At 49.7% G+C, this 27,465-nt stretch overlaps 1 protein-coding gene across 7 annotated transcripts in view; it reads left to right on the top strand.

Moving 5' to 3' along the window:
* Positions 1 to 2,389: 2,389 nt before the first annotated feature.
* TCF7 (transcription factor 7) overlaps positions 2,390 to 27,465 on the top strand; it is a 224,975-nt gene continuing 199,899 nt past the window's right edge. For all 7 annotated transcript variants that reach the window (XM_075344480.1, XM_075344479.1, XM_075344478.1 and 4 more), the window contains exons 1-2: positions 2,390 to 2,740; positions 2,812 to 2,878. In XM_075344480.1, the coding sequence (XP_075200595.1) occupies positions 2,570 to 2,740; positions 2,812 to 2,878 (238 nt within the window). In that variant the 5' untranslated portion in view covers positions 2,390 to 2,569. The remainder of the gene's footprint in view (positions 2,741 to 2,811; positions 2,879 to 27,465) is intronic.

Raw genomic sequence — 27,465 nt, 5'->3', positions numbered from 1 at the left:
CGCTGAGGGTGCCTGGCATCTCTCTGCCCCTGTGGGCTCAGTTCTCCCTCTGTATACTGGGCACATCTCCCCCTATGCCTGCTGTGTGGCGCTGAGGGTGCCTGGCATCTCTCTGCCCCTGTAGGCTCAGTTCTCCCTCTGTATACTGGGCACATCTCCTCTATGCCTGCTGTGTGGCGCTGAGGGTGCCTGGCATCTCTCTGCCCCTGTGGGCTCAGTTCTCCCTCTGTATACTGGGCACATCTCCCCTATGCCTGCTGTGTGGAGCTGAGGGTGCCTGGCATCTCTCTGCCCCTGTGGGCTCAGTTCTCCCTCTGTATACTGGGCACATCTCCTCTATGCCTGCTGTGTGGCGCTGAGGGTGCCTGGCATCTCTCTGCCCCTGTGGGCTCAGTTCTCCCTCTGTATACTGGGCACATCTCCCCTATGCCTGCTGTGTGGTGCTGAGGGTGCCTGGCATCTTTCTGCCCCTGTGGGCTCAGTTCTCCCTCTGTATACTGGGCACATCTCCCCTATGCCTGCTGTGTGGCGCTGAGGGTGCCTGGCATCTCTCTGCCCCTGTGGGCTCAGTTCTCCCTCTGTATACTGGGCACATCTCCCCTATGCCTGCTGTGTGGTGCTGAGGGTGCCTGGCATCTTTCTGCCCCTGTGGGCTCAGTTCTCCCTCTGTATACTGGGCACATCTCCCCCTATGCCTGCTGTGTGGTGCTGAGGGTGCCTGGCATCTCTCTGCCCCTGTGGGCTCAGTTCTCCCTCTGTATACTGGGCACATCTCCCCTATGCCTGCTGTGTGGTGCTGAGGGTGCCTGGCATCTTTCTGCCCCTGTGGGCTCAGTTCTCCCTCTGTATACTGGGCACATCTCCCCCTATGCCTGCTGTGTGGTGCTGAGGGTGCCTGGCATCTTTCTGCCCCTGTGGGCTTAGTTCTCCCTCTGTATACTGGGCACATCTCCTCTATGCCTGCTGTGTGGTGCTGAGGGTGCCTGGCATCTCTCTGCCCCTGTGGGCTCAGTTCTCCCTCTGTATACTGGGCACATCTCCCCTATGCCTGCTGTGTGGTGCTGAGGGTGCCTGGCATCTTTCTGCCCCTGTGGGCTCAGTTCTCCCTCTGTATACTGGGCACATCTCCCCCTATGCCTGCTGTGTGGTGCTGAGGGTGCCTGGCATCTTTCTGCCCCTGTGGGCTCAGTTCTCCCTCTGTATACTGGGCACATCTCCTCTATGCCTGCTGTGTGGTGCTGAGGGTGCCTGGCATCTCTCTGCCCCTGTGGGCTCAGTTCTCCCTCTGTATACTGGGCACATCTCCCCTATGCCTGCTGTGTGGTGCTGAGGGTGCCTGGCATCTTTCTGCCCCTGTGGGCTCAGTTCTCCCTCTGTATACTGGGCACATCTCCCCCTATGCCTGCTGTGTGGTGCTGAGGGTGCCTGGCATCTCTCTGCCCCTGTGGGCTCAGTTCTCCCTCTGTATACTGGGCACATCTCCCCTATGCCTGCTGTGTGGTGCTGAGGGTGCCTGGCATCTTTCTGCCCCTGTGGGCTCAGTTCTCCCTTTGTATACTGGGCACATCTCCCCTATGCCTGCTGTGTGGTGCTGAGGGTGCCTGGCATCTCTCTGCCCCTGTGGGCTCAGTTCTCCCTCTGTATACTGGGCACATCTCCCCTATGCCTGCTGTGTGGTGCTGAGGGTGCCTGGCATCTTTCTGCCCCTGTGGGCTCAGTTCTCCCTCTGTATACTGGGCACATCTCCCCCTATGCCTGCTGTGTGGTGCTGAGGGTGCCTGGCATCTTTCTGCCCCTGTGGGCTCAGTTCTCCCTCTGTATACTGGGCACATCTCCTCTATGCCTGCTGTGTGGTGCTGAGGGTGCCTGGCATCTCTCTGCCCCTGTGGGCTCAGTTCTCCCTCTGTATACTGGGCACATCTCCCCTATGCCTGCTGTGTGGTGCTGAGGGTGCCTGGTATCTTTCTGCCCCTGTGGGCTCAGTTCTCCCTCTGTATACTGGGCACATCTCCCCTATGCCTGCTGTGTGGTGCTGAGGGTGCCTGGCATCTTTCTGCCCCTGTGGGCTCAGTTCTCCCTCTGTATACTGGGCACATCTCCCCCTATGCCTGCTGTGTGGTGCTGAGGGTGCCTGGCATCTTTCTGCCCCTGTGGGCTCAGTTCTCCCTCTGTATACTGGGCACATCTCCCCTATGCCTGCTGTGTGGCGCTGAGGGTGCCTGGCATCTCTCTGCCCCTGTGGGCTCAGTTCTCACACTCTGTGCTGGGCACATCTCCCCCTATGCCGGCTGTGGCGCTGAGGGTGCCTGTCCCTTTAAGAGCCTGGCTCTGCCGCCTTGGCTCAGCCCCCAGTGCTCCGTGCAGCCATCCATCAGCAGGCGCTGTGCTTTGAAGTGTCTGCCTTCCCCTTGTCCTCACACGATCACAGGCTGCAGACTGCACAGCTCCTGTCCCTGCCATCAGCTCCCTCCAAACTTTTCCCTGTGCCCCCTCCCTCTCATGCAGGGCACCGATCGCCTGCCCCGTCCAGCGTGATTCCTGTGCCCGAGCAGGGGCGCCAGCAGCCACCATGCCCCAGCTGAGCAGCGGAGGAGAGGAGGACCTGGGCGCCAGCGATGAGATGATCGCCTTCAAAGACGAGGGCGAGCAGGAGGAGAAGATCCCGGAGAATGCCTTCACCGAGCGCGACCTGGCCGACCTCAAGACCTCGCTGGTCAGTGAGTCCGAGGCGCACCCGGAGGTAAGCCCAGCCCTGGGATCCCGCCGCTGCCAGGCTGCCACACAACTTCTCATGCCCTGCTCTTCCCACAGGCGATCCGGCGGGCACAGGATGCGCACAGAGGCTACCAGGAGAAGCTGGCAGATCACATGGAAGATGGTAAGCTCCACTGACTCCCCTCCTCCAGCCCCACACATGCCAGACCCCAGCCCAGGACAGCAGGGGCAACTGCTGACCCGGGACCAGCTGGGCTCAGGCTCCACACAGGCAGGAAACTGGCCACAACTTCCATAGAACAGTGCCCCCTGGAGAATAGCTGATAACAGTGCCCCCCTGGAGAATATAGTGCCCCCCATGGAGAATAGCTGAAGTGCCCTCCTGGAGAATATAGTGCCCCCCTGGAGAATATAGTGCCCTCCTGGAGAATATAGTGCCCCCCTGGAGAATATAGTGCCCTCCTGGAGAATATAGTGCCCCCCTGGAGAATATAGTGCCCCCCATGGAGAATAGCTGAAGTGCCCTCCTGGAGAATATAGTGCCCCCCTGGAGAATATAGTGCCCTCCTGGAGAATATAGTGCCCCCCTGGAGAATATAGTGCCCCCCTGGAGAATATAGTGCCCCCCTGGAGAATATAGTGCCCCCCTGGAGAATAACTGATAACAGTGCCCCCCTGGAGAATATAGTGCCCCCCTGGAGAATATAGTGCCCCCCTGGAGAATATAGTGCCCCCCTGGAGAATATAGTGCCCCCCTGGAGAATAACTGATAACAGTGCCCCCCTGGAGAATATAGTGCCCCCCTGGAGAATATAGTGCCCCCCTGGAGAATATAGTGCCCCCCTGGAGAATATAGTGCCCCCCTGGAGAATATAGTGCCCTCCTGGAGAATATAGTGCCCCCCTGGAGAATATAGTGCCCTCCTGGAGAATATAGTGCCCCCCTGGAGAATATAGTGCCCCCCTGGAGAATAACTGATAACAGTGCCCCCCTGGAGAATATAGTGCCCCCCTGGAGAATATAGTGCCCCCCTGGAGAATATAGTGCCCCCCTGGAGAATATAGTGCCCCCCTGGAGAATATAGTGCCCCCCTGGAGAATAACTGATAAAAGTGCCCCCCTGGAGAATATAGTGCCCCCCTGGAGAATATAGTGCCCCCCTGGAGAATATAGTGCCCCCCTGGAGAATATAGTGCCCCCCTGGAGAATATAGTGCCCTCCTGGAGAATATAGTGACCCCTTGGAGGATATAGTGCCCCTCTGGAGAATATAGTGCCCTCCTGGAGAATATAGTGCCCCCCTGGAGAATATAGTGCCCTTCTGGAGAATATAGTGCCCCCTGGAGAATATAGTGCCCTCCTGGAGAATATAGTGACCCCCTGGAGGATATAGTGCCCCTCTGGAGAATATAGTGCCCCCCTGGAGAATATAGTGCCCCCCTGGAGAATATAGTGGCCCACTGGAGAATATAGTGCCCCCCTGGAGAATATAGTGCCCCCCCTGGAGAATAGCTGATAATAGTGCCCTCCTGGAGAATATAGTGCCATCCTGGATAGTAACTGATAATAGTGCCCTACCGATTGATAACTGATAACAGTGCCCCCCTGGAGAATAAGTGATAACAGTGCCCCCCTGGAAAATATAGTGCCCCCCATGGAGAATAGCTGATAATAGTGCCCTCCTGGATAGTAACTGATAGTGCCTCCTGGAGAATATAGTGCCCCCCTGGATAGCAACTGATTATAGTGCCATCCTGGAGAATAACTAATACTGCCATCCTGGAGAATAACTGATAACAGTGCCCCCCTAGAGAATATAGTGCCCTCCTGGATAGTAACTGATAATAGTACCATTCTGGAGATTATAGTGCCCTCCTGGATAGTAACTGATAATAGTACCATTCTGGAGATTATAGTGCCCTCCTGGATAATGCCTGATAATAGTGCGCTCCTGGATAATAACTAATACTGCCCCCCTGGATAATACCTGATAATAGTGCCCTCCTAGATAATAACTTTCAGTAATGCCCTCCTGGTGAATAACTGATATTAGTGCCTTCCTGGATATTAACTAATAATAGTGCCCCCCTGGATAATACCTGATAATAGTGCCCCCCTGGATAATACCTGATAATAGTGCCCCCCTGGATAATATGTGATAATAGTGCCCTCCTGGATAATATGTGATAATAGTGCCCCCCTGGATAATACCTGATAATAGTGCCCCCCTGGATAATACCTGATAATAGTGCCCCCCTGGATAATATGTGATAATAGTGCCCTCCTGGATAATATGTGATAATAGTGCCCTCCTGGATAATATGTGATAATAGTGCCCCCCTGGATAATACCTGATAATAGTGCCCCCCTGGATAATACCTGATAATAGTGCCCCCCTGGATAATACCTGATAATAGTGCCCTCCTGGTTAATATGTGATAATAGTGCCCTCCTGGATAATATGTGATAATAGTGCCCTCCTGGATGATGGTTGATAATCATGCCCTCGTGGATGATAACTGATAATAGTGCCCCCCTGGATAATATGTGATAATAGTGCCCTCCTGGATAATATGTGATAATAGTGCCCCCCTGGATAATATGTGATAATAGTGCCCTCCTGGATAATATGTGATAATAGTGCCCTCCTGGATAATATGTGATAATAGTGCCCTCCTGGATAATATGTGATAATAGTGCCCCCTGGATAATATGTGATAATAGTGCCCCCCTGGATAATATGTGATAATAGTGCCCCCTGGATAATATGTGATAATAGTGCCCTCCTGGATAATATGTGATAATAGTGCCCCCTGGATAATATGTGATAATAGTGCCCTCCTGGATAATATGTGATAATAGTGCCCTCCTGGATAATATGTGATAATAGTGCCCCCTGGATAATATGTGATAATAGTGCCCCCCTGGATAATATGTGATAATAGTGCCCCCTGGATAATATGTGATAATAGTGCCCCCTGGATAATATGTGATAATAGTGCCCCCTGGATAATATGTGATAATAGTGCCCCCTGGATAATATGTGATAATAGTGTCCCCCTGGATAATATGTGATAATAGTGCCCCCTGGATAATATGTGATAATAGTGTCCCCCTGGATAATATGTGATAATAGTGCCCCCTGGATAATATGTGATAATAGTGCCCCCTGGATAATACCTGATAATAGTGTCCCCCTGGATAATATGTGATAATAGTGCCCCCTGGATAATATGTGATAATAGTGTCCCCCTGGATAATATGTGATAATAGTGCCCCCTGGATAATATGTGATAATAGTGCCCCCTGGATAATATGTGATAATAGTGCCCCCTGGATAATACCTGATAATAGTGTCCCCCTGGATAATATGTGATAATAGTGCCCCCTGGATAATATGTGATAATAGTGCCCCCTGGATAATATGTGATAATAGTGCCCCCTGGATAATATGTGATAATAGTGCCCCCTGGATAATATGTGATAATAGTGCCCCCTGGATAATATGTGATAATAGTGCCCCCTGGATAATATGTGATAATAGTGCCCCCTGGATAATATGTGATAATAGTGTCCCCCTGGATAATATGTGATAATAGTGCCCTCCTGGATGATGGTTGATAATCATGCCCTCGTGGATGATAACTGATAATAGTGCCCTCCTGGATAATATGTGATAATAGTGCCCTCCTGGATGATGGTTGATAATCATGCCCTCCTGGATCATAGCTGATAATAGTGCCCCCCTGGATAATACCTGATTATAGTGCCGCTCTGTATAATAACCGTGCCCTCCTGGATAATAACTGATAACAGTGCCCTCCTGGATCATAACTGATAATAGTGCCCCCTGTATAATACCTGATTATAGTGCCCCCCTGTATAATACCTGATTATAGTGCCCCCCTGTATAATACCTGATTATAGTGCCGCTCTGTATAATAACCGTGCCCTCCTGGATAATAACTGATAACAGTGCCTTCCTGGATCATAGCTGATAATAGTGCCCCCTGTATAATACCTGATTATAGTGCCCCCCTGTATAATACCTGATTATAGTGCCCCCCTGTATAATACCTGATTATAGTGCCCCCCTGTATAATACCTGATTATAGTGCCGCTCTGTATAATAACCGTGCCCTCCTGGATAATACGTGATAATAGTGCCCTCCTGGATGATCTGTATAGTTCAGTGAGCACAGGCTGCTGTTACTCTCCGTAGCACGAATACTTTGTACGCAGAGCGTTGCGCTGTCAAGAATGATGATCTTTTGAGCAACCCAAGACATCATTTCACCCGACGAATGACTGCCTGATCGTTCGGTGATCGTCAGCCTGGTCAGACTGCATGGTTATTAAGCGAGGCTCCTTAGGATAATCGTTCAGTATAATTGCTTTTTCATTCATTGTCCACTCATATGGTGAAGTCTCTGACATTTCTGGGTAAATCCTGCATGTAATACAATTTTCACGCATGTACGAGGACCCAAGGCCGAGTGGTCATCCATGAAACATTATTTGTGTTTTTGTTTTTGTTATATATATATATAGCAGGTGTCCTCATCAAAATATACAATTTTATTGCTTTTTATTGATTATTTATTTTTTATCTATTTTTGATGTGGGGTAATTGTAGGGGTTTTAATGTTTCTGTACTATAAGACACAATACGATTCCCCATATAAAGAAGCGCAGTGGAGATTTGATGTGCGTTGATTTCAGTCTGCTGGAGAAAAAAGCACCAAAAATGCAAAGTTCCTAAATGTTTCCTATACACAGGGGGCTTCAATTGTTAAACACAGAGGATTGTCCGCATACAATAACAAAACCGAGCCGAATAAACACATCACACGATGTGGCTTATTAACACACAATGTTGTGGGTTTTTTTTTATTTTTTTTATTTATTTATTTTTTTTGTTTCTCCCACCCCATCTCTTTTTCTAGGGAGGAAAAACTGCAATGTTTTACAGTAGCCGCAAAAAAAAATAAATGTCAAAATTCTTATTTACACGTTGCACATTTTCCCTCGCGTTATATGACCTGTGGGGTTGTTTTTTTTGCATCATCTAAATTCCTTTTTTTTATTTATTTTTTTAATTTTTTTATTTACTGATTGACATTTTCAGGCTAAACAGCAAAAAAAAAAACCAACCCAACAATAATGCACATATTAATGTAAAATTTCTGCTGTGGTTTCTGGCAATTGTGTGCTGCTTCCTACAGCAAAATAATGCAGCTTTAATGCTGCGTGTGAATATAGCCTTGGAGTATGGCACACAGGACAAAAGTGCTGCAGTATTTTTTGGGGGTGAAAATAACTTATGGAGAACCGACAGTAACATTTTTGAAGAAATCCACCTGCTTCAGATTTTTTCGGAAGGATTTGTACTGTGGCATACACCCGTTTCAGTGCAAAATCCACATATTGTATGTTTTCTGCCGGCATTATGTGCGTAGATCTCCCATCCTATATGGCCGTGTTCTAAGGTTGGATTCACATAGAAGAGTCTGATTTCATTGTAAAACTGCAGCAAAATACCTGAGCTAGTTACGGTATATATTGTCTGTTGATTTTGGTTCACGTTTGACACCCCGTACATTGAAAGGGATGAATTGAAAAATCTGCCCCAAATTTGCTAAAGAAAGGGCATGTTACAGCTAGATGGTGCATTTACGTGAGGCTATCTGCAGTAATGCATGACAGATTGTCACTAGTGATGAACGGGCATTACCATGCTCGGGTGCTTAGTACTCGTAACTAGTGATGAGCGGGCACTACCATGCTCAGGTGCTCTGTACTCGTAACTAGTGATGAGCGGGCACTACCATGCTGAGGTGATAGGTATTCGTAACTAGTGATAAATGGGCACTACCATGCTCAGAACTTGTATCTAGTGATGAATGGGCACTACCATGCTCGGGTGCTCTATACTCATAGCTAGCGATGAGCGGGTACTACCATGCTGAGGTGATAGGTATTTGTAACTAATGATGAATGGGCACTATCATGCTCGGGTGCTCTATACTCATAGCTAGCGATGAGCAGGCACTACCATGCTGAGGTGATAGGTATTCGTAACTAGTGATGAATGGGCACTACACTGCTCAGAACTTGTAACTAGTGATGAGTGAGCACTACCATGCTCGGGTGCTCAGTACTCGTAACTAGTGATGAGCGGGCACTACCATGCTGAGGTGAAAGGTATTCGTAACTAGTGATGAATGGGCACTACCATGCTCAGAACTTGTATCTAGTGATGAGTGAGCACTACCATGCTCGGGTGCTCATTACACGTAACTAGTGATGAGCCAACACTACCATAATCAGGTGCTCAGTACTCGTAACTAGTGATGAGCGAGCACTACTATGCTCAGTTGCTCAGTACTTGTAACTAGTGATGAGCGAGCACTACTATGGTCAGGTGCTCAGTACTCGTAACTAGTGATGAGCGGGCACTACCATGCTCGGGTGCTTGGTACTCATAACTAGTGATGAGCGAGCACTACCATGCTTGGGTGCTCAGTACTTGTAACTAGTAATGAGTGGGCACTACCAGGGTCGGGTGCTCAGTACGCGTAACAAGCAGTTGGATGCTCGGACAGGCTCAACTCTTGTGCCAAAGATATTCTGGATAAATGTTTGCATTCCTCATTGACTTCCATATACTCAGTACACAAGTTGAGCCTGTCCAACTGCTCGTTACAATTACCAAGCATGGTAGTGCTCGGTCATCACTAGTTACGAGTACCAAGCACCCGTGCATGGTAGTGCTCGCTCATCACTAGTTACGAGTACCAAGCACCTGAGCATGGTAGTGCTCGCTCATCACTAGTTGTTAGGAGCACTGAGCATGGTAGTGCTGGCTCATCACTAGTTGTTAGGAGCACTGAGCATGGTAGTGCTGGCTCATCACTAGTTGTTAGGAGCACTGAGCATGGTAGTGCTGGCTCATCACTAGTTGTTAGGAGCACTGAGCATGGTAGTGCTCGCTCATCACTAGTTGTTAGGAGCACTGAGCATGGTAGTGCTGGCTCATCACTAGTTGTTAGGAGCACTGAGCATGGTAGTGCTGGCTCATCACTAGTTGTTAGGAGCACTGAGCATGGTAGTGCTGGCTCATCACTAGTTGTTAGGAGCACTGAGCATGGTAGTGCTGGCTCATCACTAGTTGTTAGGAGCACTGAGCATGGTAGTGCTGGCTCATCACTAGTTGTTAGGAGCACTGAGCATGGTAGTGCTGGCTCATCACTAGTTGTTAGGAGCACTGAGCATGGTAGTGCTGGCTCATCACTAGTTGTTAGGAGCACTGAGCATGGTAGTGCTGGCTCATCACTAGTTGTTAGGAGCACTGAGCATGGTAGTACTCGCTCATCACTAGTTGTTAGGAGCACTGAGCATGGTAGTGCTGGCTCATCACTAGTTGTTAGGAGCACTGAGCATGGTAGTGCTGGCTCATCACTAGTTGTTAGGAGCACTGAGCATGGTAGTGCTCGCTCATCACTAGTTGTTAGGAGCACTGAGCATGGTAGTGCTGGCTCATCACTAGTTGTTAGGAGCACTGAGCATGGTAGTACTCGCTCATCACTAGTTGTTAGGAGCACTGAGCATGGTAGTGCTGGCTCATCACTAGTTGTTAGGAGCACTGAGCATGGTAGTGCTGGCTCATCACTAGTTGTTAGGAGCACTGAGCATGGTAGTGCTCGCTCATCACTAGTTGTTAGGAGCACTGAGCATGGTAGTGCTCGCTCATCACTAGTTGTTAGGAGCACTGAGCATGGTAGTGCTGGCTCATCACTAGTTGTTAGGAGCACTGAGCATGGTAGTGCTGGCTCATCACTAGTTGTTAGGAGCACTGAGCATGGTAGTGCTGGCTCATCACTAGTTGTTAGGAGCACTGAGCATGGTAGTGCTCGCTCATCACTAGTTGTTAGGAGCACTGAGCATGGTAGTGCTCGCTCATCACTAGTTGTTAGGAGCACTGAGCATGGTAGTGCTCGCTCATCACTAGTTGTTAGGAGCACTGAGCATGGTAGTGCTCGCTTATCACTAGTTGTTAGGAGCACTGAGCATGGTAGTGCTCGCTCATCACTAGTTGTTAGGAGCACTGAGCATGGTAGTGCTGGCTCATCACTAGTTGTTAGGAGCACTGAGCATGGTAGTGCTGGCTCATCACTAGTTGTTAGGAGCACTGAGCATGGTAGTGCTGGCTCATCACTAGTTGTTAGGAGCACTGAGCATGGTAGTGCTGGCTCATCACTAGTTGTTAGGAGCACTGAGCATGGTAGTGCTGGCTCATCACTAGTTGTTAGGAGCATTGAGCATGGTAGTGCTGGCTCATCACTAGTTGTTAGGAGCACTGAGCATGGTAGTGCTGGCTCATCACTAGTTGTTAGGAGCACTGAGCATGGTAGTGCTGGCTCATCACTAGTTGTTAGGAGCACTGAGCATGGTAGTGCTCGCTCATCACTAGTATCTTGCACAATGGAAAAGGGCAGTTGGCATGGCTAATTACTAACCTAAATGCCTCTGAGTAGAGTGCTGCAGGATGTTTGGTTGCTAGTTGTAGCTGCTTAGTTTTTCCCCAGCCTTGGTGTTGATGACGCTCCCTTGCGTGGTTCACTTTTCAATGTTTCTCAGCGTCTCCACCAAGCTAAATGCTCCTTTTTTCCTGCAGAAACTACAGGTACGGTTTTACTTGTTTGTTGGTTTCAGCTGATTACATTATATTCTTGAGGAGGATCTACAGACGTCACATCGACATGGGATACTCACCACACTCGGGGATATGAGCACACACACACAATGCGCCACACACTATCACGTGCTTCAACACATATACCACCCTCAGCACACATCTCACCACACATACACCAACCTCACCACATAATCGCCCTAAACACACACAAGTCTGGTATTATCCTTCAAAAATAAAAATGTGATTAATAAGCAGCCAAACTACAAGAACAACAAATGTACCATATAGGAAATATGGCAGCTGTCAGCCACATGACCTGTCTATATGTGTATGTGTGAGGTGATATATACTGTCAGGGGGAGGGCTTTCTGCTGCCTGGAGATTTATCAGGCTGCCAATAGCAACCAATCACAGCTTAGCTTCTATTTTGCTACAGTTAATTAATCTGAGCTCTGATTGGTTAATATAGGCAACAATTTAATAATTACATTTCTATTTGTTTTGTGTTTTTTGTGTGCAGAATACATTTTTGTTAATACATTCTATTTTGTTAACAGCAGTTATTAACCCGGGCGAAGCCGGGTAGTGCAGCTAGTGTATAAATAAAAGTACAGTTAGTCTAGCTGCTTAAAGGGAACCTGTCACCACTTTTTCAGCCTATAACACCACTGGGGTCTTATATACACATTCTAGCATGCTGTATATAAGAGCCCGGGCCGCTGTGTACAACATAAAAATCACTTTATAATATTCACCTAGAAGGTCGCTGCGGTGCACAACAGACGGATGGGTGGCGCCGTTCTCCAGGACCAGCGCCTCCCCTTTCAGCCATCTTGGTCTTCCTTATTCTGAAGCCGCGGTGCATAACGCGTCTACGTCATACACACGCGCTGGTATTGAGGTCCTGTGCAAGTGCACTTTGATTTGCCCTGGTCAGGGCAGATCAAAGTATTATAGTGCGCCTGTGCAGGACCTCAATGCTGGCCTGTGTGCATTACATAAGACTTCAGAATAAGGAAGACCAAGATGGCCGAAAGGGGAGGCGGCGGTCCCGGAGAACGACGCCACCCATCCGACTGTTGTGCATTGGAGTGACCTTCTAGGTGAGTACTATAAAGTGTTTTTTATGTTATACCCTCAGCCTGGGCTCTTATATACAGCATGTTAGAATACTGTATATAAGAGCCCAGTGGTGGTGGCTGCAGCTTATAGGCTGAAAAAGTGGTGACAGGTTCCCTTTAAGAGAAAAAAGCGGACGGGGCAATACAGATGACACATGAGTGAAAAAAAACGATGGAAACGGATGTGTGAATGGAGCCTAAGCCTTCAGGTCACGGCTTCACCTCTCCCTGGGTGCAGGGTAGCAGATTTCCATATGTGAGAAATAACATATAGTCACTGCAGGTCCGGCCAATGTAGCACTGTCACTCTGTAACCGGAATAACCAGTATCACTATTCCGGCTCTCCCAGGTACCATATTATAGGGCTTCAGCTGTCTTCTCTGTGCCAGGCCCATATACAGTATTGGTCACCGTCAGCGAAAGTAGAGGATGACGGATGTGTATAGTGATGGACGGATATGTATAGTGATGGACGGATGTGTATAGTGATGGATGGATGTGTATAGTGATGGACGGATATGTATAGTGATGGACGGATGTGTATAGTGATGGACGGATATGTATAGTGATGGACGGATGTGTATAGTGATGGACGGATGTGTATAGTGATGGACGGATGTGTATAGTGATGGACGGATGTGTATAGTGATGGACGGATATGTATAGTGATGGACGGATGTGCCTGCAGACACACAAGAAGATAGGTTGTATTAAAACTGTGGGGAAATGTAAAAAGTTACACTTATCGTGGGGACTGAGCCTCTGTGATGGTGGCTGAATATTTGGAGTATTGTTTTCACTGCGTATTTTCATGCATAAATGACGCAGCGAAGTGAATGTGATTCATAGAACTCTCTCTCGAGATATGTATATCTATATATATAATTGCCTTATTCTGTCTGTCTGTCTGTCATGCTCCAAAATTGTGTCACCGTGACATGTCCTTACGGTGACACAAAGCTGATTGGCCGCTGGGTTCGCCATGGCCCCGCCCCCCCACACGGATTGGCCTCTCGCCCCGGCTGCGCCCCCACACGGATTGGCCAGCCGCTCGCCCAGGCTCTGCCCCCCCCCACAGATTGGCCTCTCGCCCCGGCACCCTGCAGGCATTGGCAACTCGCCCACGCCACGCCCCGCCCCCCTCACGCAATAGACGTTAGCTCTCGCCCCCCCCCCCCCGCATTGCCCGAACTGACACGGTCACGGAGCCACGAATCCCAGGTGAGTACTGTACTCCCCCCCCCCCCCCTTTCCCCCCTCACCAACGGGAGCCCACATCAGCGTACGCCGCCGCCGTATGCTGGTGTTGGCTCCCGTGCGAGCGGGGGACGTGTTGCGCTGGTAACCATGCTTGCATAGTTACCAGTAAATCAAGGTCCTGCAGCGGCGCGACTTCCACACGCACAAACATAACAGCACACACACACGCATACACACACACATCAGATCGCACTCACTCTCACAAACACCTCACACACACCTCACACACACATCGCATCCACATACTCACAGCATCCGGCGATATCGCTTGCTTCTCGGCCTCGATACTGTGCTGTTGTGATCTTCCAGGACCTGACGGAGGATCACATGGCCAGAGGCATGTGGTATGTCCGGATGTTGTGAGTATCAGCGCGTATGTGCGATATCGTCAGTGTCTGTGTGTGTGAGTGTATGCGATCGGGTGTGTGTGAGTGTATGCGATCGGGTGTGTGTGAGTGGATGCGATCGGGTGTGTGTGAGTGGATGCGATCGGGTGTGTGTGAGTGGATGCGATCGGGTGTGTGTGAGTGGATGCGATCGGGTGTGTGTGAGTGGATGCGATCGGGTGTGTGTGAGTGGATGCGATCGGGTGTGTGTGAGTGGATGAGAGGGGCCGAGGCTGGGGACAGAGAGGGGCCGAGGCTGGGGACAGAGAGGGGCCGAGGCTGGGGACAGAGAGGGGCCGAGGCTGGGGACAGAGAGGGGCCGAGGCTGGGGACAGAGAGGGGCCGAGGCTGGGGACAGAGAGGGGCCGAGGATGGGGACAGAGAGGGGCCGAGGCTGGGGACAGAGAGGGGCCGAGGCTGGGGACAGAGAGGGGCCGAGGCTGGGGACAGAAGGCTGATGCTGCGGGTAGAGAGGCTGATGCTGGTGCAGCATGGGGGATGGAGCACGTTTGGGAGTGCGCAGCATGGGGAATGGAGCACGTTTGGGAGTGCGCAGCATGGCGGATGGAGCACGTTTGGGAGTGCGCAGCATGGCGGATGGAGCACGTTTGGGAGTGCGCAGCATGGCGGATGGAGCACGTTTGGGAGTGCGCAGCATGGCGGATGGAGCACGTTTGGGAGTGCGCAGCATGGCGGATGGAGCACGTTTGGGAGTGCGCAGCATGGCGGATGGAGCACGTTTGGGAGTGCGCAGCATGGCGGATGGAGCACGTTTGGGAGTGCGCAGCATGGCGGATGGAGCACGTTTGGGAGTGCGCAGCATGGCGGATGGAGCACGTTTGGGAGTGCGCAGCATGGCGGATGGAGCACGTTTGGGAGTGCGCAGCATGGCGGATGGAGCACGTTTGGGAGTGCGAAGCATGGCGGATGGAGCACGTTTGGGAGTGCGCAGCATGGCGGATGGAGCACGTTTGGGAGTGCGAAGCATGGCGGATGGAGCACGTTTGGGAGTGCGCAGCATGGCGGATGGTGCACGTTTGGGAATGCGCAGCATGGCGGATGGTGCACGTTTGGGAGTGCGCAGCATGGCGGATGGTGCACGTTTGGGAGTGCGCAGCATGGCGGATGGTGCACGTTTGGGAGTGCGCAGCATGGCGGATGGAGCACGATGGGAAGTGCGCAGCATGGGAGATGGAGCACGATGGGGAGTGCGCTGCATGGGGGATGGAGCACAATGGGAAGTGCACACCTCCCCCCAACACACACACACACGCGCGCACTGCACTGCACAACACACCACACACACACACACACACACTGGGAACCACAAACTGCCCTACACAGACACCTACACACACAGACAACGCTGCACACACACAACACCCAACACACAAACACCGCGGCACACACAAATATACGCACATACCGCACAACACACACATTGCACAAAACATACCTCCCCCCAAAACACACCACACACACACAAACCGCGCAACACACAACGCTACAGACACACAGCGCTCCACAAACAACGCAACACACATACAACACCGCTCTCACCCCCGTCACACCCAGACAACACCCAGAACATGTACAGCGCCTACACAAACACTTGGTAACTACACACAACACATATATATATATATATATATATATATATAACAAAAATCATACATGAACTACACAATACGTAAATTCTAGAATACCCGATGCGTAGAATCGGGCCACCTTCTAGTATATATATATATATGTAGACACACACACACACACACACACACACACACACAGCTCTGGCAAAAATTCAGAGACCACTTCCAAACTTTCAGTTTTTCTGATTTTCCCCTTTTTTGAGTAAACTGTAAATTGTTCTTTTATTCTATAAACTACTGACAACGTCTCCCAATTTCCAAGCAATAAATTTTGTATTTATTTTCTGAAAATGAGAAATCGTTAAAATAACAAAACAATGCATTGCTTTCAGACCTCAATTATTGCAAAGAAAACAAGTTCATAATCATTTAGAAACAACAATTCTTATTTTTTAATTCAGGAAGATTTCAAAAATCAATATTGTGTGGAATAACCATGATTTTTAATCACAGCTTTCATGCGTCTTGGCATGCTTTCCACCAGTCTATCACACTGCTTTTGGGTGATCTTATGCCACTCCTAGCGCAAAATTTTAAGCAGTTCTTTGTTTGATGGCTTGTGACTATCCATCTTCTTCTTGATTACTTTCCAGAGGTTTTCAATGGGGTTCAGGTCTGGAGATTGGGCTGACCATGACAGGGTTTTGATGTAGTGGTCCTTCTTCGACACATTGATTGATCTAGTTGTGTGGCATGGTGCATTGTCCTGCTGGAACAAACAGTGCTCAGAGTTGGGGAACATTGACTGAGCAGAAGGAAGCAACTGTTTTTCCATGATAACCTTGTATGCTGTTTGATTCATACGTCCTTCGCAAAGAAGTTTGTTGAATTTTGTTTACCTATTGTTCAGCTTTGCCCAATACCTGGTCGTCTAATGGTTAGACGGAGACCTGGAGAGGCATAAAAGCCACAGTGTTTTGCACCCACTGTGAAATTTGGAGGAGGATCGGTGATGATCTGGGGATGCTTCAGCAAGGCTGGAATTGGGCAGATTAATCTTTGCGAAGGACGTATAAATCAAGCCGCATACAAGGTTATCCTGGAAAAACAGTTCTTCCTTCTGCTCAGGCAATGTTCCCAACTCTGAGGACTGTTTTTTCCAGCAGGACAATGCGCCATGCCACACAGCTAGGTCAATCAATGTGTGGATGATGGACCACCACATCAAAACCCTGTCATGGCCAGCCCAATCTCCAGACCTGAACCTCATTGAAAACCCGAATGTAATCAAGAGAAAGATGGATAGTCACAAGCCATCAAACAAAGAAGAACTGCTGAAACGTTTGCGCCAGGAGTGGTATAAGGTCACCCAAAAGCAGTGTGAAAGACTGGTGGAAAGTATGCCAAGACGCATGAAAGCTGTGATTAAAAATCATGGTTATTCCACAAAATATTGATTTCTGAACTCTTCCTGAGTTAAAACATTAGAATTGTTGTTCTAAATGATTATGAACTTGTTTTCTTTGCATTATTTGAGGTCTGAAAGCAGTGCATTTTTTTGTTATTTTGACTATTTCTCAATTTACATTCTACTGAAAAATATACCTATAAGGAGAAAAATCTGAAAAACTGAAAATTTGGAAGTGGTCTCTTAATTCTTGCCAGAGCTGTGTGTATATATATATATATATATATATATATATATATATATATATATACAGTGCCTACAAGTAGTATTCAACCCCCTGCAGATTTAGCAGGTTTACACATTCGGAATTAACTTGGCATTGTGACATTTGGACTGTAGATCAGCCTGGAAGTGTGAAATGCACTGCAGCAAAAAAGAATGTTATTTCTTTTTTTTAATTTTTTTTAAAATTGTGAAAAGTTTATTCAGAGGGTCATTTATTATTCAACCCCTCAAACCACCAGAATTCTGTTTGGTTCCCCTAAAGTATTAAGAAGTATTTCAGGCACAAAGAACAATGAGCTTCACATTTTTGGATTAATTATCTCTTTTTCCAGCCTTTTCTGACTAATTAAGACCCTCCCCAAACTTGTGAACAGCACTCATACTTGGTCAACATGGGAAAGACAAAGGAGCATTCCAAGGCCATCAGAGACAAGATCATGGAGGGTCACAAGGCTGGCAAGGGGTACAAAACCCTTTCCAAGGAGTTGGGCCTACCTGTCTCCACTGTTGGGAGCATCATCCGGAAGTGGAAGGCTTATGGAACTACTGTTAGCCTTCCACGGCCTGGACAGCCTTTGAAAGTTTCCACCCGTGCCGAGGCCAGGCTTGTCCGAAGAGTCAAGGCTAACCCAAGGACAACAAGGAAGGAGCTCTGGGAAGATCTCATGGCAGTGGGGACATTGGTTTTAGTCAATACCATAAGTAACGTACTCCACCGCAATGGTCTCCGTTGCAGACGAGCCCGTAAGGTACCTTTACTTTCAAAGCGTCATGTCAAGGCTCGTCTACAGTTTGCTCATGATCACTTGGAGGACTCTGAGACAGACTGGTTCAAGGTTCTCTGGTCTGATGAGACCAAGATCGAGATCTTTGGTGCCAACCACACACGTGACATTTGGAGACTAGATGGCACTGCATACGACCCCAAGAATACCATCCCTACAGTCAAGCATGGTGGTGGCAGCATCATGCTGTGGGGCTGTTTCTCAGCCAAGGGGCCTGGCCATCTGGTCCGCATCCATAGGAAGATGGATAGCATGGCCTACCTGGAGATTTTGGCCAAGAACCTCTGCTCCTCCATCAAGGATCTTAAGATGGGTCGTCATTTCATCTTCCAACAAGACAACGACCCAAAGCACACAGCCAAGAAAACCAAGGCCTGGTTCAAGAGGGAAAAAATCAAGGTGTTGCAGTGGCCTAGTCAGTCTCCTGACCTTAACCCAATTGAAAACTTGTGGAAGGAGCTCAAGATTAAAGTCCACATGAGACACCCAAAGAACCTAGATAACTTGGAGAAGATCTGCATGGAGGAGTGGGCCAAGATAACTCCAGAGACCTGTGCCGGCCTGATCAGGTCTTATAAAAGACGATTATTATTGCAAACAAGGGTTATTCCACAAAATATTAAACCTAGGGGTTGAATAATAATTGACCCACACTTTTATGTTGAAAATGTATTGAAATTTAACTGAGCAACATAACTTGTTGGTTTGTAAGATTTATGCATCTGTTAATAAATCCTGCTCTTGTTTGAAGTTTGCAGGCTCTAACTTATTTGCATCTTATCAAACCTGCTAAATCTGCAGGGGGTTGAATACTACTTGTAGGCACTGTATATATATATATATATATATATATATATATATATATATATATATATATATAAATAAATAACCTTGCTACTATCGAGCCTACCTTTGAAGTAAGGAACAGCGCAGGGGCCCCTGTCTTAGGCTGGAAATGCTCTTGTGCGTGTAAAATTGGTCCGAGTCTCATGCTTGAAAGTAGCATGAGCTCTGTTCAAGTCTTGATCCATGTGCAATGCAACAGCACTGCGATCCTGGGATTTTTCTCATGATTGCAGTCCATGTGCAATGCGTGTTTAATGCATCTGGGATCCGTTTTTATTCTCAGCAGCTATGTCATCTACCATTCAGCTCTGCTACATGGCCGGTGACAGCAGCCAAAGACAGAGCCGCACGATCACAATGAAGTCGGATGAACTCCACCCGACTTCATTGTCATCCCGCGGCTCTGTCTGTGTGGCATGGCCTGATTTTCGGTCACCGGTGACTGCAAATCCCCTGAGTGACTGAAGTGATCTGCGCTATCAGCGGTGCCGTCACTGAGGTTACCCGCGGCCACAGCAGAAGTCCTCCCGCTGAGATATGTGGCCGCGGGTAACCTGAGTGACGTCATCGCTGATAGCGTGACTTACTTCAATCGCTGCGGGGAGCTCACAGAGAGCGGTCGTGGTCTGTAACCGCTCTCTGTCAGCTTCTGATTTAGCAGAGCTGAAAGCGTCGTGGGACCTCTGTGGATTACGTCGGACATGGAAGGGTATTTGGGGACTTGAATAAAGTGGTGAAAGAGGGTGGTTTTATTTTTGTTATTCATTTCAAATAAAGGATTTTTTGGTGTATATCTTCATTTTCTTTATCTTACAGGTTAATCATGGAAGGTATCTCGGGGAGACACCTGCCATGATTAATCTAGGACTTGGTGGCAGCTATGGGCTGCTGCCATTAACTCCTTATTACCTCGATTGCCACCGCACCAGGGCAAATCGGGATGAGCCGGGTACAGTCCCGGGACTGTCGCATCTAATGGATGCGGCAATTTCGGGCGGCTGCTGGCTGATATTGTTAGGCTGGGGGGCTCCCCATAACGTGGGGCTCCCCATCCTGACAATACCAGCCTTCTGCTGTGTGGCTTTACTCTGGCTGGTATCAAAATTGTAGGGAACCGCACGCCGTTTTTTTAATTTATTTAATTTACTGCATGATATAGACACGCCCACCGGCGGCTGTGGTTGGTTGCAGTGAGACAGCTGTCACTCAATGTGGGGGCGTGTCTGACTGCAACCAATCATAGGCGCCGGTGGGTGGGGAAAGCCGTGAATACTAGATAGAATAATGAGCGGCCGGCTTTTTCAAAAGAGGAAAAGCCGCCGAAGCAGTGTGAATGCCGTACAGCACCGCGCCAGTGATCGGTGAGTATGAGAGAGGGGGGGAGAGGTATAGACTGACAGAGAGAGAGAGACCGACAGACAGGGAGACAGAGAGACCGACAGAGAGACCGACAGAGAGACCGACATCGACAGACCTCACTCATTTGCAGTGTTCTCTGCAACATGCGATAAATGTATTTATAAAAACGCATGTCACTAGGATGGTGTGTGTGCCGTCCGTGTGACATTCTTTTTTTTCACGCAGCCATTGACTTTCATTGGAGTGACTCGCGCGTGAAACTCACCAAAACGCAGCATGCTGCGATTTTTTTTCTCAGTCCGATTTGGACTGAGAAAAAAATAGCAGATGGGAGCTGCCTCATTGATTAACATTGGTCCGAGTGCAATGCGAGAATTTCTCGCATTGCACTCGTGCGAGTTAATCGCAAGTGTGAAGCCAGCCTTTAGAGTCAGCCTAGGAGCCCATTTTCCATTGGTACATACCCTGTGAGAAAACCTCAGTCAGTAACTGGATGTTAAATAGAGATGACACACTTGCATAGAAACAATCCTAGAGACCTTCTCCCCATTAAACTGATGGAATAAGTCAGTAAATGTCCCATCCAGATTACAAGGAGTACCAACATTCCAACGTGCCGGATGATCTTGTGATAGTATGTGTTGGATCAGTTCCTATGACATTTTGTTGCATTGAGATGCCCTGAATGTTTGATTTGCCTGACCCCTGTGACTCCCCTTGCCTGACCCCTGTGACTGCCCTTGCCTGACCCCTGTGACTCCCCTTGCCTGACCCCTGTGACTCCCCTTGCCTGACCCCTGTGACTCCCCTTGCCTGACCCCTGTGACTCCCCTTGCCTGACCCCTGTGACTCCCCTTGCCTGACCCCTGTGACTCTCCTTGACTGACCGCTGTGACTCCCCTTGCCTGACCCCTGTGACTCCCCTTGCCTGACCCCTGTGACTCCCCTTGCCTGACCCCTGTGACTCCCCTTGCCTGACCCCTGTGACTCCCCTTGCCTGACCCCTGTGACTCCCCTTGCCTGACCCCTGTGATCCCCTTGCCTGACCCCTGTGACTCCCCTTGCCTGACCCCTGTGACTCCCTTTGCCTGACCCCTGTGACTCTCCTAGCCTGACCCCTGTGACTACCCTTGCCTAGCCTCTGTGACTCTCCTTGCCTGACCCCTGTGACTCCCCTTGCCTGTCCTTTGTGACTCTCCTTGCCTGACCCCTATGACTCCCCTTGCCTGGCCGCTGTGACTCCCCTTGCCTGACCCCTGTGACTCCCCTTGCCTGGCCGCTGTGACTCCCCTTGCCTTACCCATGTGACTCCCCTTGCCTGACCGCTGTGACTCCCCTTGCCTGACCACTGTGACTCCCCTTGCCTGACCTCTGTGACTCCCCTTTCCTGACCCCTGTGACTCCCCTTGCCTGACCCCTGTGACTCCCCTCGCCTGACCCCTGTGACGCCCCATGCCTGACCCCTGTGACGCCCCATGCCTGACCCCTGTGACGCCCCATGCCTGACCCCTGTGACGCCCCTCGTCTGACCCCTGTGACGCCCCTCGTCTGACCCCTGTGACGCCCCTCGTCTGACCCCTGTGACTCCCCTCGTCTGACCCCTGTGACTCCCCTTGTCTGACCCCTGTGACTCCCCTTGCCTGACCCCTGTGACGCCCCTCGTCTGACCCCTGTGACGCCCCTCGTCTGACCCCTGTGACGCCCCTCGTCTGACCCCTGTGACTCCCCTCGTCTGACCCCTGTGACTCCCCTCGTCTGACCCCTGTGACTCCCCTCGTCTGACCCCTGTGACTCCCCTCGTCTGACCCCTGTGACTCCCCTTGTCTGACCCTGTGACTCCCCTTGCCTGACCCCTGTGACTCCCCTTGCCTGACCCCTGTGACGCCCCATGCCTGACCCCTGTGACGCCCCTCGTCTGACCCCTGTGACGCCCCTCGTCTGACCCCTGTGACGCCCCTCGTCTGACTCCTGTGACGCCCCTCGTCTGACCCCTGTGACGCCCCTCATCTGACCCCTGTGACGCCCCTCGTCTGACCCCTGTGACGCCCCTTTGCCTGACCCCTTGTGACACCCCTTGTCTGACCCCTGTGACTCCCCTGGTCCTGAGGACAAGGTATCCCCCCCTCGACCTCTTCTTTGGAGTTAGATGGCAACCTTACTTGGTCACTCTTCATTACAATTTTTGGGAAATGGCACAACCATCAGCAGAGGATATTATTTGTTGCTTACGTATCCCGCAGCGGTGTACAGGATTGTCATGGCTCCAGTGTTTGTATCTAATGGGTCAACAATCTACATCCTATATCTGAAACAGAACAGACCGTAATCCGCTCTGTATGTTTTTGGGGTGTGTGGGGAATTCGGGGCGATTGTACTTGGAGGTATTGCACTTGCTTGGATTTGGACTGAGGACGTGCACTGTAAGAAAAATTAACCCTTTGTATTTATTAAATAACAATCTCCATAAAATATTGATGACGAGAATAGAAATCCTATTCAGGCTGTCATACATTTTCTATCCCCTATATGATATTTATCAACAGCTTTGCACACAGTATATATTCAGGTGTGCAGTGACGGGGCAGCTTTGCACACAGTATATATTCAGGTGTGCAGTGACGGAGCAGCTGTGCACACAATGTATATTCAGGTGTGCAGTGACGGAGCAGCTGTGCACACAGTGTATATTCAGGTGTGCAGTGACGGGGCAGCTTTGCACACAGTATATATTCAGGTGTGCAGTGACGGAGCAGCTGTGCACACAATGTATATTCAGGTGTGCAGTGACGGAGCAGCTTTGCACACAGTATATATTCAGGTGTGCAGTGACGGGGCAGCTTTGCACACAGTATATATTCAGGTGTGCAGTGACGGAGCAGCTGTGCACACAATATATATTCAGGTGTGCAGTGATGGAGCAGCTTTGCACACAGTATATATTCAGGTGTGCAGTGACGGAGCAGCTTTGCACACAGTATATATTCAGGTGTGCAGTGACGGGGCAGCTTTGCACACAGTATATATTCAGGTGTGTAGTGACGGAGCAGCTGTGCACACAGTATATATTCAGGTGTGCAGTGATGGAGCAGCTTTGCACACAGTATATATTCAGGTGTGCAGTGACGGAGCAGCTGTGTACACAGTATATATTCAGGTGTGCAGTGACGGAGCAGCTGTGCACACAGTGTATATTCAGGTGTGCAGTGACGGAGCAGCTGTGCACAGAGTGTATATTCAGGTGTGCAGTGATGGAGCAGCTGTGCACACAGTGTATATTGAGGTGTGCAGTGACAGAGCAGCTGTGTACACAGTATATATTCAGGTGTGCAGTGACGGAGCAGCTGTGCACACAGTGTATATTCAGGTGTGCAGTGACGGAGCAGCTGTGCACACAGTATATATTCAGGTGTGCAGTGACGGAGCAGCTGTGCACACAGTATATATTCAGGTGTGCAGTGACGGAGCAGCTGTGTACACAGTATATATTCAGGTCTGCAGTGACGGAGCAGCTGTGCACACAGTATATATTCAGGTGTGCAGTGACGGAGCAGCTGTGTACACAGTATATATTCAGGTGTGCAGTGACGGAGCAGCTGTGCACACAGTATATATTCAGGTGTGCAGTGACGGAGCAGCTGTGCACACAGTGTATATTCAGGTGTGCAGTGACGGAGCAGCTGTGTACACAGTATATATTCAGGTGTGCAGTGACGGAGCAGCTGTGTACACAGTATATATTCAGGTGTGCAGTGACGGGGCAGCTGTGCACACAGTGTATATTCAGGTGTGCAGTGACGGAGCAGCTGTGTACACAGTATATATTCAGGTGTGCAGTGACGGAGAAGCTGTGTACACAGTATATATTCAGGTGTGCAGTGACGGAGCAGCAGTGCACACAGTGTATATTCAGGTGTGCAGTGACGGAGCAGCTGTGCACACAGTGTATATTCAGGTGTGCAGTGACGGAGCAGCTGTGCACACAGTATATATTCAGGTGTGCAGTGACGGAGCAGCTGTGCACACAGTGTATATTCAGGTGTGCAGTGACGGAGCAGCTGTGCACACAGTGTATATTCAGGTGTGCAGTGACGGAGCAGCTGTGCACACAGTGTATATTCAGGTGTGCAGTGACGGAGCAGCTGTGCACACAGTATATATTCAGGTGTGCAGTGACGGAGCAGCTGTGCACACAGTATATATTCAGGTGTGCAGTGACGGAGCAGCTGTGCACACAGTATATATTCAGGTGTGCAGTGACGGAGCAGCTGTGCACACAGTGTATATTCAGGTGTGCAGTGACGGAGCAGCTGTGCACACAGTGTATATTCAGGTGTTCAGTGACGGAGCAGCTGTGCACACAGTATATATTCAGGTGTGCAGTGATGGAGAAGCTGTGCGCACAGTGTATATTCAGGTGTGCAGTGACGGAGCAGCTGTGCACACAGTGTATATTCAGGTGTTCAGTGACGGAGCAGCTGTGCACACAGTATATATTCAGGTGTGCAGTGACGGAGAAGCTGTGCGCACAGTGTATATTCAGGTGTGCAGTGACGGAGCAGCTGTGCACACAGTGTATATTCAGGTGTTCAGTGACGGAGCAGCTGTGCACACAGTATATATTCAGGTGTGCAGTGACGGAGCAGCTGTGCACACAGTATATATTCAGGTGTGCAGTGACGGAGCAGCTGTGCACACAGTGTATATTCAGGTGTTCAGTGACGGAGCAGCTGTGCACACAGTATATATTCAGGTGTTCAGTGACGGAGCAGCTGTGCACACAGTATATATTCAGGTGTGCAGTGACGGAGCAGCTGTGCACACAGTGTATATTCAGGTGTGCAGTGACGGAGCAGCTGTGCACACAGTGTATATTCAGGTGTGCAGTGACGGAGCAGCTGTGCACACAGTGTATATTCAGGTGTGCAGTGACGGAGCAGCTGTGCACACAGTATATATTCAGGTGTGCAGTGACGGAGCAGCTGTGCACACAGTGTATATTCAGGTGTGCAGTGACGGAGCAGCTGTGCACACAGTGTATATTCAGGTGTGCAGTGACGGAGCAGCTGTGCACACAGTATATATTCAGGTGTGCAGTGACGGAGCAGCTGTGCACACAGTATATATTCAGGTGTGCAGTGACGGAGCAGCTGTGCGCACAGTGTATATTCAGGTGTGCAGTGACGGAGCAGCTGTGCACACAGTGTATATTCAGGTGTGCAGTGACGGAGCAGCTGTGCACACAGTATATATTCAGGTGTGCAGTGACGGAGCAGCTGTGCACACAGTATATATTCAGGTGTGCAGTGACGGAGCAGCTGTGCACACAGTATATATTCAGGTGTGCAGTGACGGAGCAGCTGTGCACACAGTGTATATTCAGGTGTGCAGTGACGGAGCAGCTGTGCACACAGTGTATATTCAGGTGTTCAGTGACGGAGCAGCTGTGCACACAGTATATATTCAGGTGTGCAGTGATGGAGAAGCTGTGCGCACAGTGTATATTCAGGTGTGCAGTGACGGAGCAGCTGTGCACACAGTGTATATTCAGGTGTTCAGTGACGGAGCAGCTGTGCACACAGTATATATTCAGGTGTGCAGTGACGGAGAAGCCGTGCGCACAGTGTATATTCAGGTGTGCAGTGACGGAGCAGCTGTGCACACAGTGTATATTCAGGTGTTCAGTGACGGAGCAGCTGTGCACACAGTATATATTCAGGTGTGCAGTGACGGAGCAGCTGTGCACACAGTATATATTCAGGTGTGCAGTGACGGAGCAGCTGTGCACACAGTGTATATTCAGGTGTTCAGTGACGGAGCAGCTGTGCACACAGTATATATTCAGGTGTTCAGTGACGGAGCAGCTGTGCACACAGTATATATTCAGGTGTGCAGTGACGGAGCAGCTGTGCACACAGTGTATATTCAGGTGTGCAGTGACGGAGCAGCTGTGCACACAGTGTATATTCAGGTGTGCAGTGACGGAGCAGCTGTGCACACAGTATATATTCAGGTGTGCAGTGACGGAGCAGCTGTGCACACAGTATATATTCAGGTGTGCAGTGACGGAGCAGCTGTGCACACAGTGTATATTCAGGTGTGCAGTGACGGAGCAGCTGTGCACACAGTGTATATTCAGGTGTGCAGTGACGGAGCAGCTGTGCACACAGTATATATTCAGGTGTGCAGTGACGGAGCAGCTGTGCACACAGTATATATTCAGGTGTGCAGTGACGGAGCAGCTGTGCGCACAGTGTATATTCAGGTGTGCAGTGACGGAGCAGCTGTGCACACAGTGTATATTCAGGTGTGCAGTGACGGAGCAGCTGTGCACACAGTGTATATTCAGGTGTGCAGTGACGGAGCAGCTGTGCACACAGTATATATTCAGGTGTGCAGTGACGGAGCAGCTGTGCACACAGTGTATATTCAGGTGTGCAGTGACGGAGCAGCTTTGTACACAGTGTATATTCAGGTGTGCAGTGACGGAGCAGCTGTGCACACAGTGTATATTCAGGTGTGCAGTGACGGAGCAGCTGTGCACACAGTATATATTCAGGTGTGCAGTGACGGAGCAGCTGTGCACACAGTGTATATTCAGGTGTGCAGTGACGGAGAAGCTGTGCACACAGTGTATATTCAGGTGTGCAGTGACGGAGCAGCTGTGCACACAGTGTATATTCAGGTGTGCAGTGACGGAGCAGCTGTGCACACAGTATATATTCAGGTGTGCAGTGACGGAGCAGCTGTGCACACAGTGTATATTCAGGTGTGCAGTGACGGAGCAGCTTTGTACACAGTGTATATTCAGGTGTGCAGTGACGGAGCAGCTGTGCACACAGTATATATTCAGGTGTGCAGTGACGGAGCAGCTGTGCACACAGTGTATATTCAGGTGTGCAGTGACGGAGCAGCTGTGTACACAGTATATATTCAGGTGTGCAGTGACGGAGCAGCTGTGCACACAGTGTATATTCAGGTGTGCAGTGACGGAGCAGCTGTGCACACAGTGTATAT

The sequence above is a fragment of the Anomaloglossus baeobatrachus genome, chromosome 4, assembly GCF_048569485.1.
Source record: "Anomaloglossus baeobatrachus isolate aAnoBae1 chromosome 4, aAnoBae1.hap1, whole genome shotgun sequence".
In the NCBI taxonomy this organism is placed as follows: domain Eukaryota; kingdom Metazoa; phylum Chordata; class Amphibia; order Anura; family Aromobatidae; genus Anomaloglossus; species Anomaloglossus baeobatrachus.
Note: the sequence above shows the minus strand (reverse complement) of the source record. Positions and strands in the feature narration are given on the sequence as shown.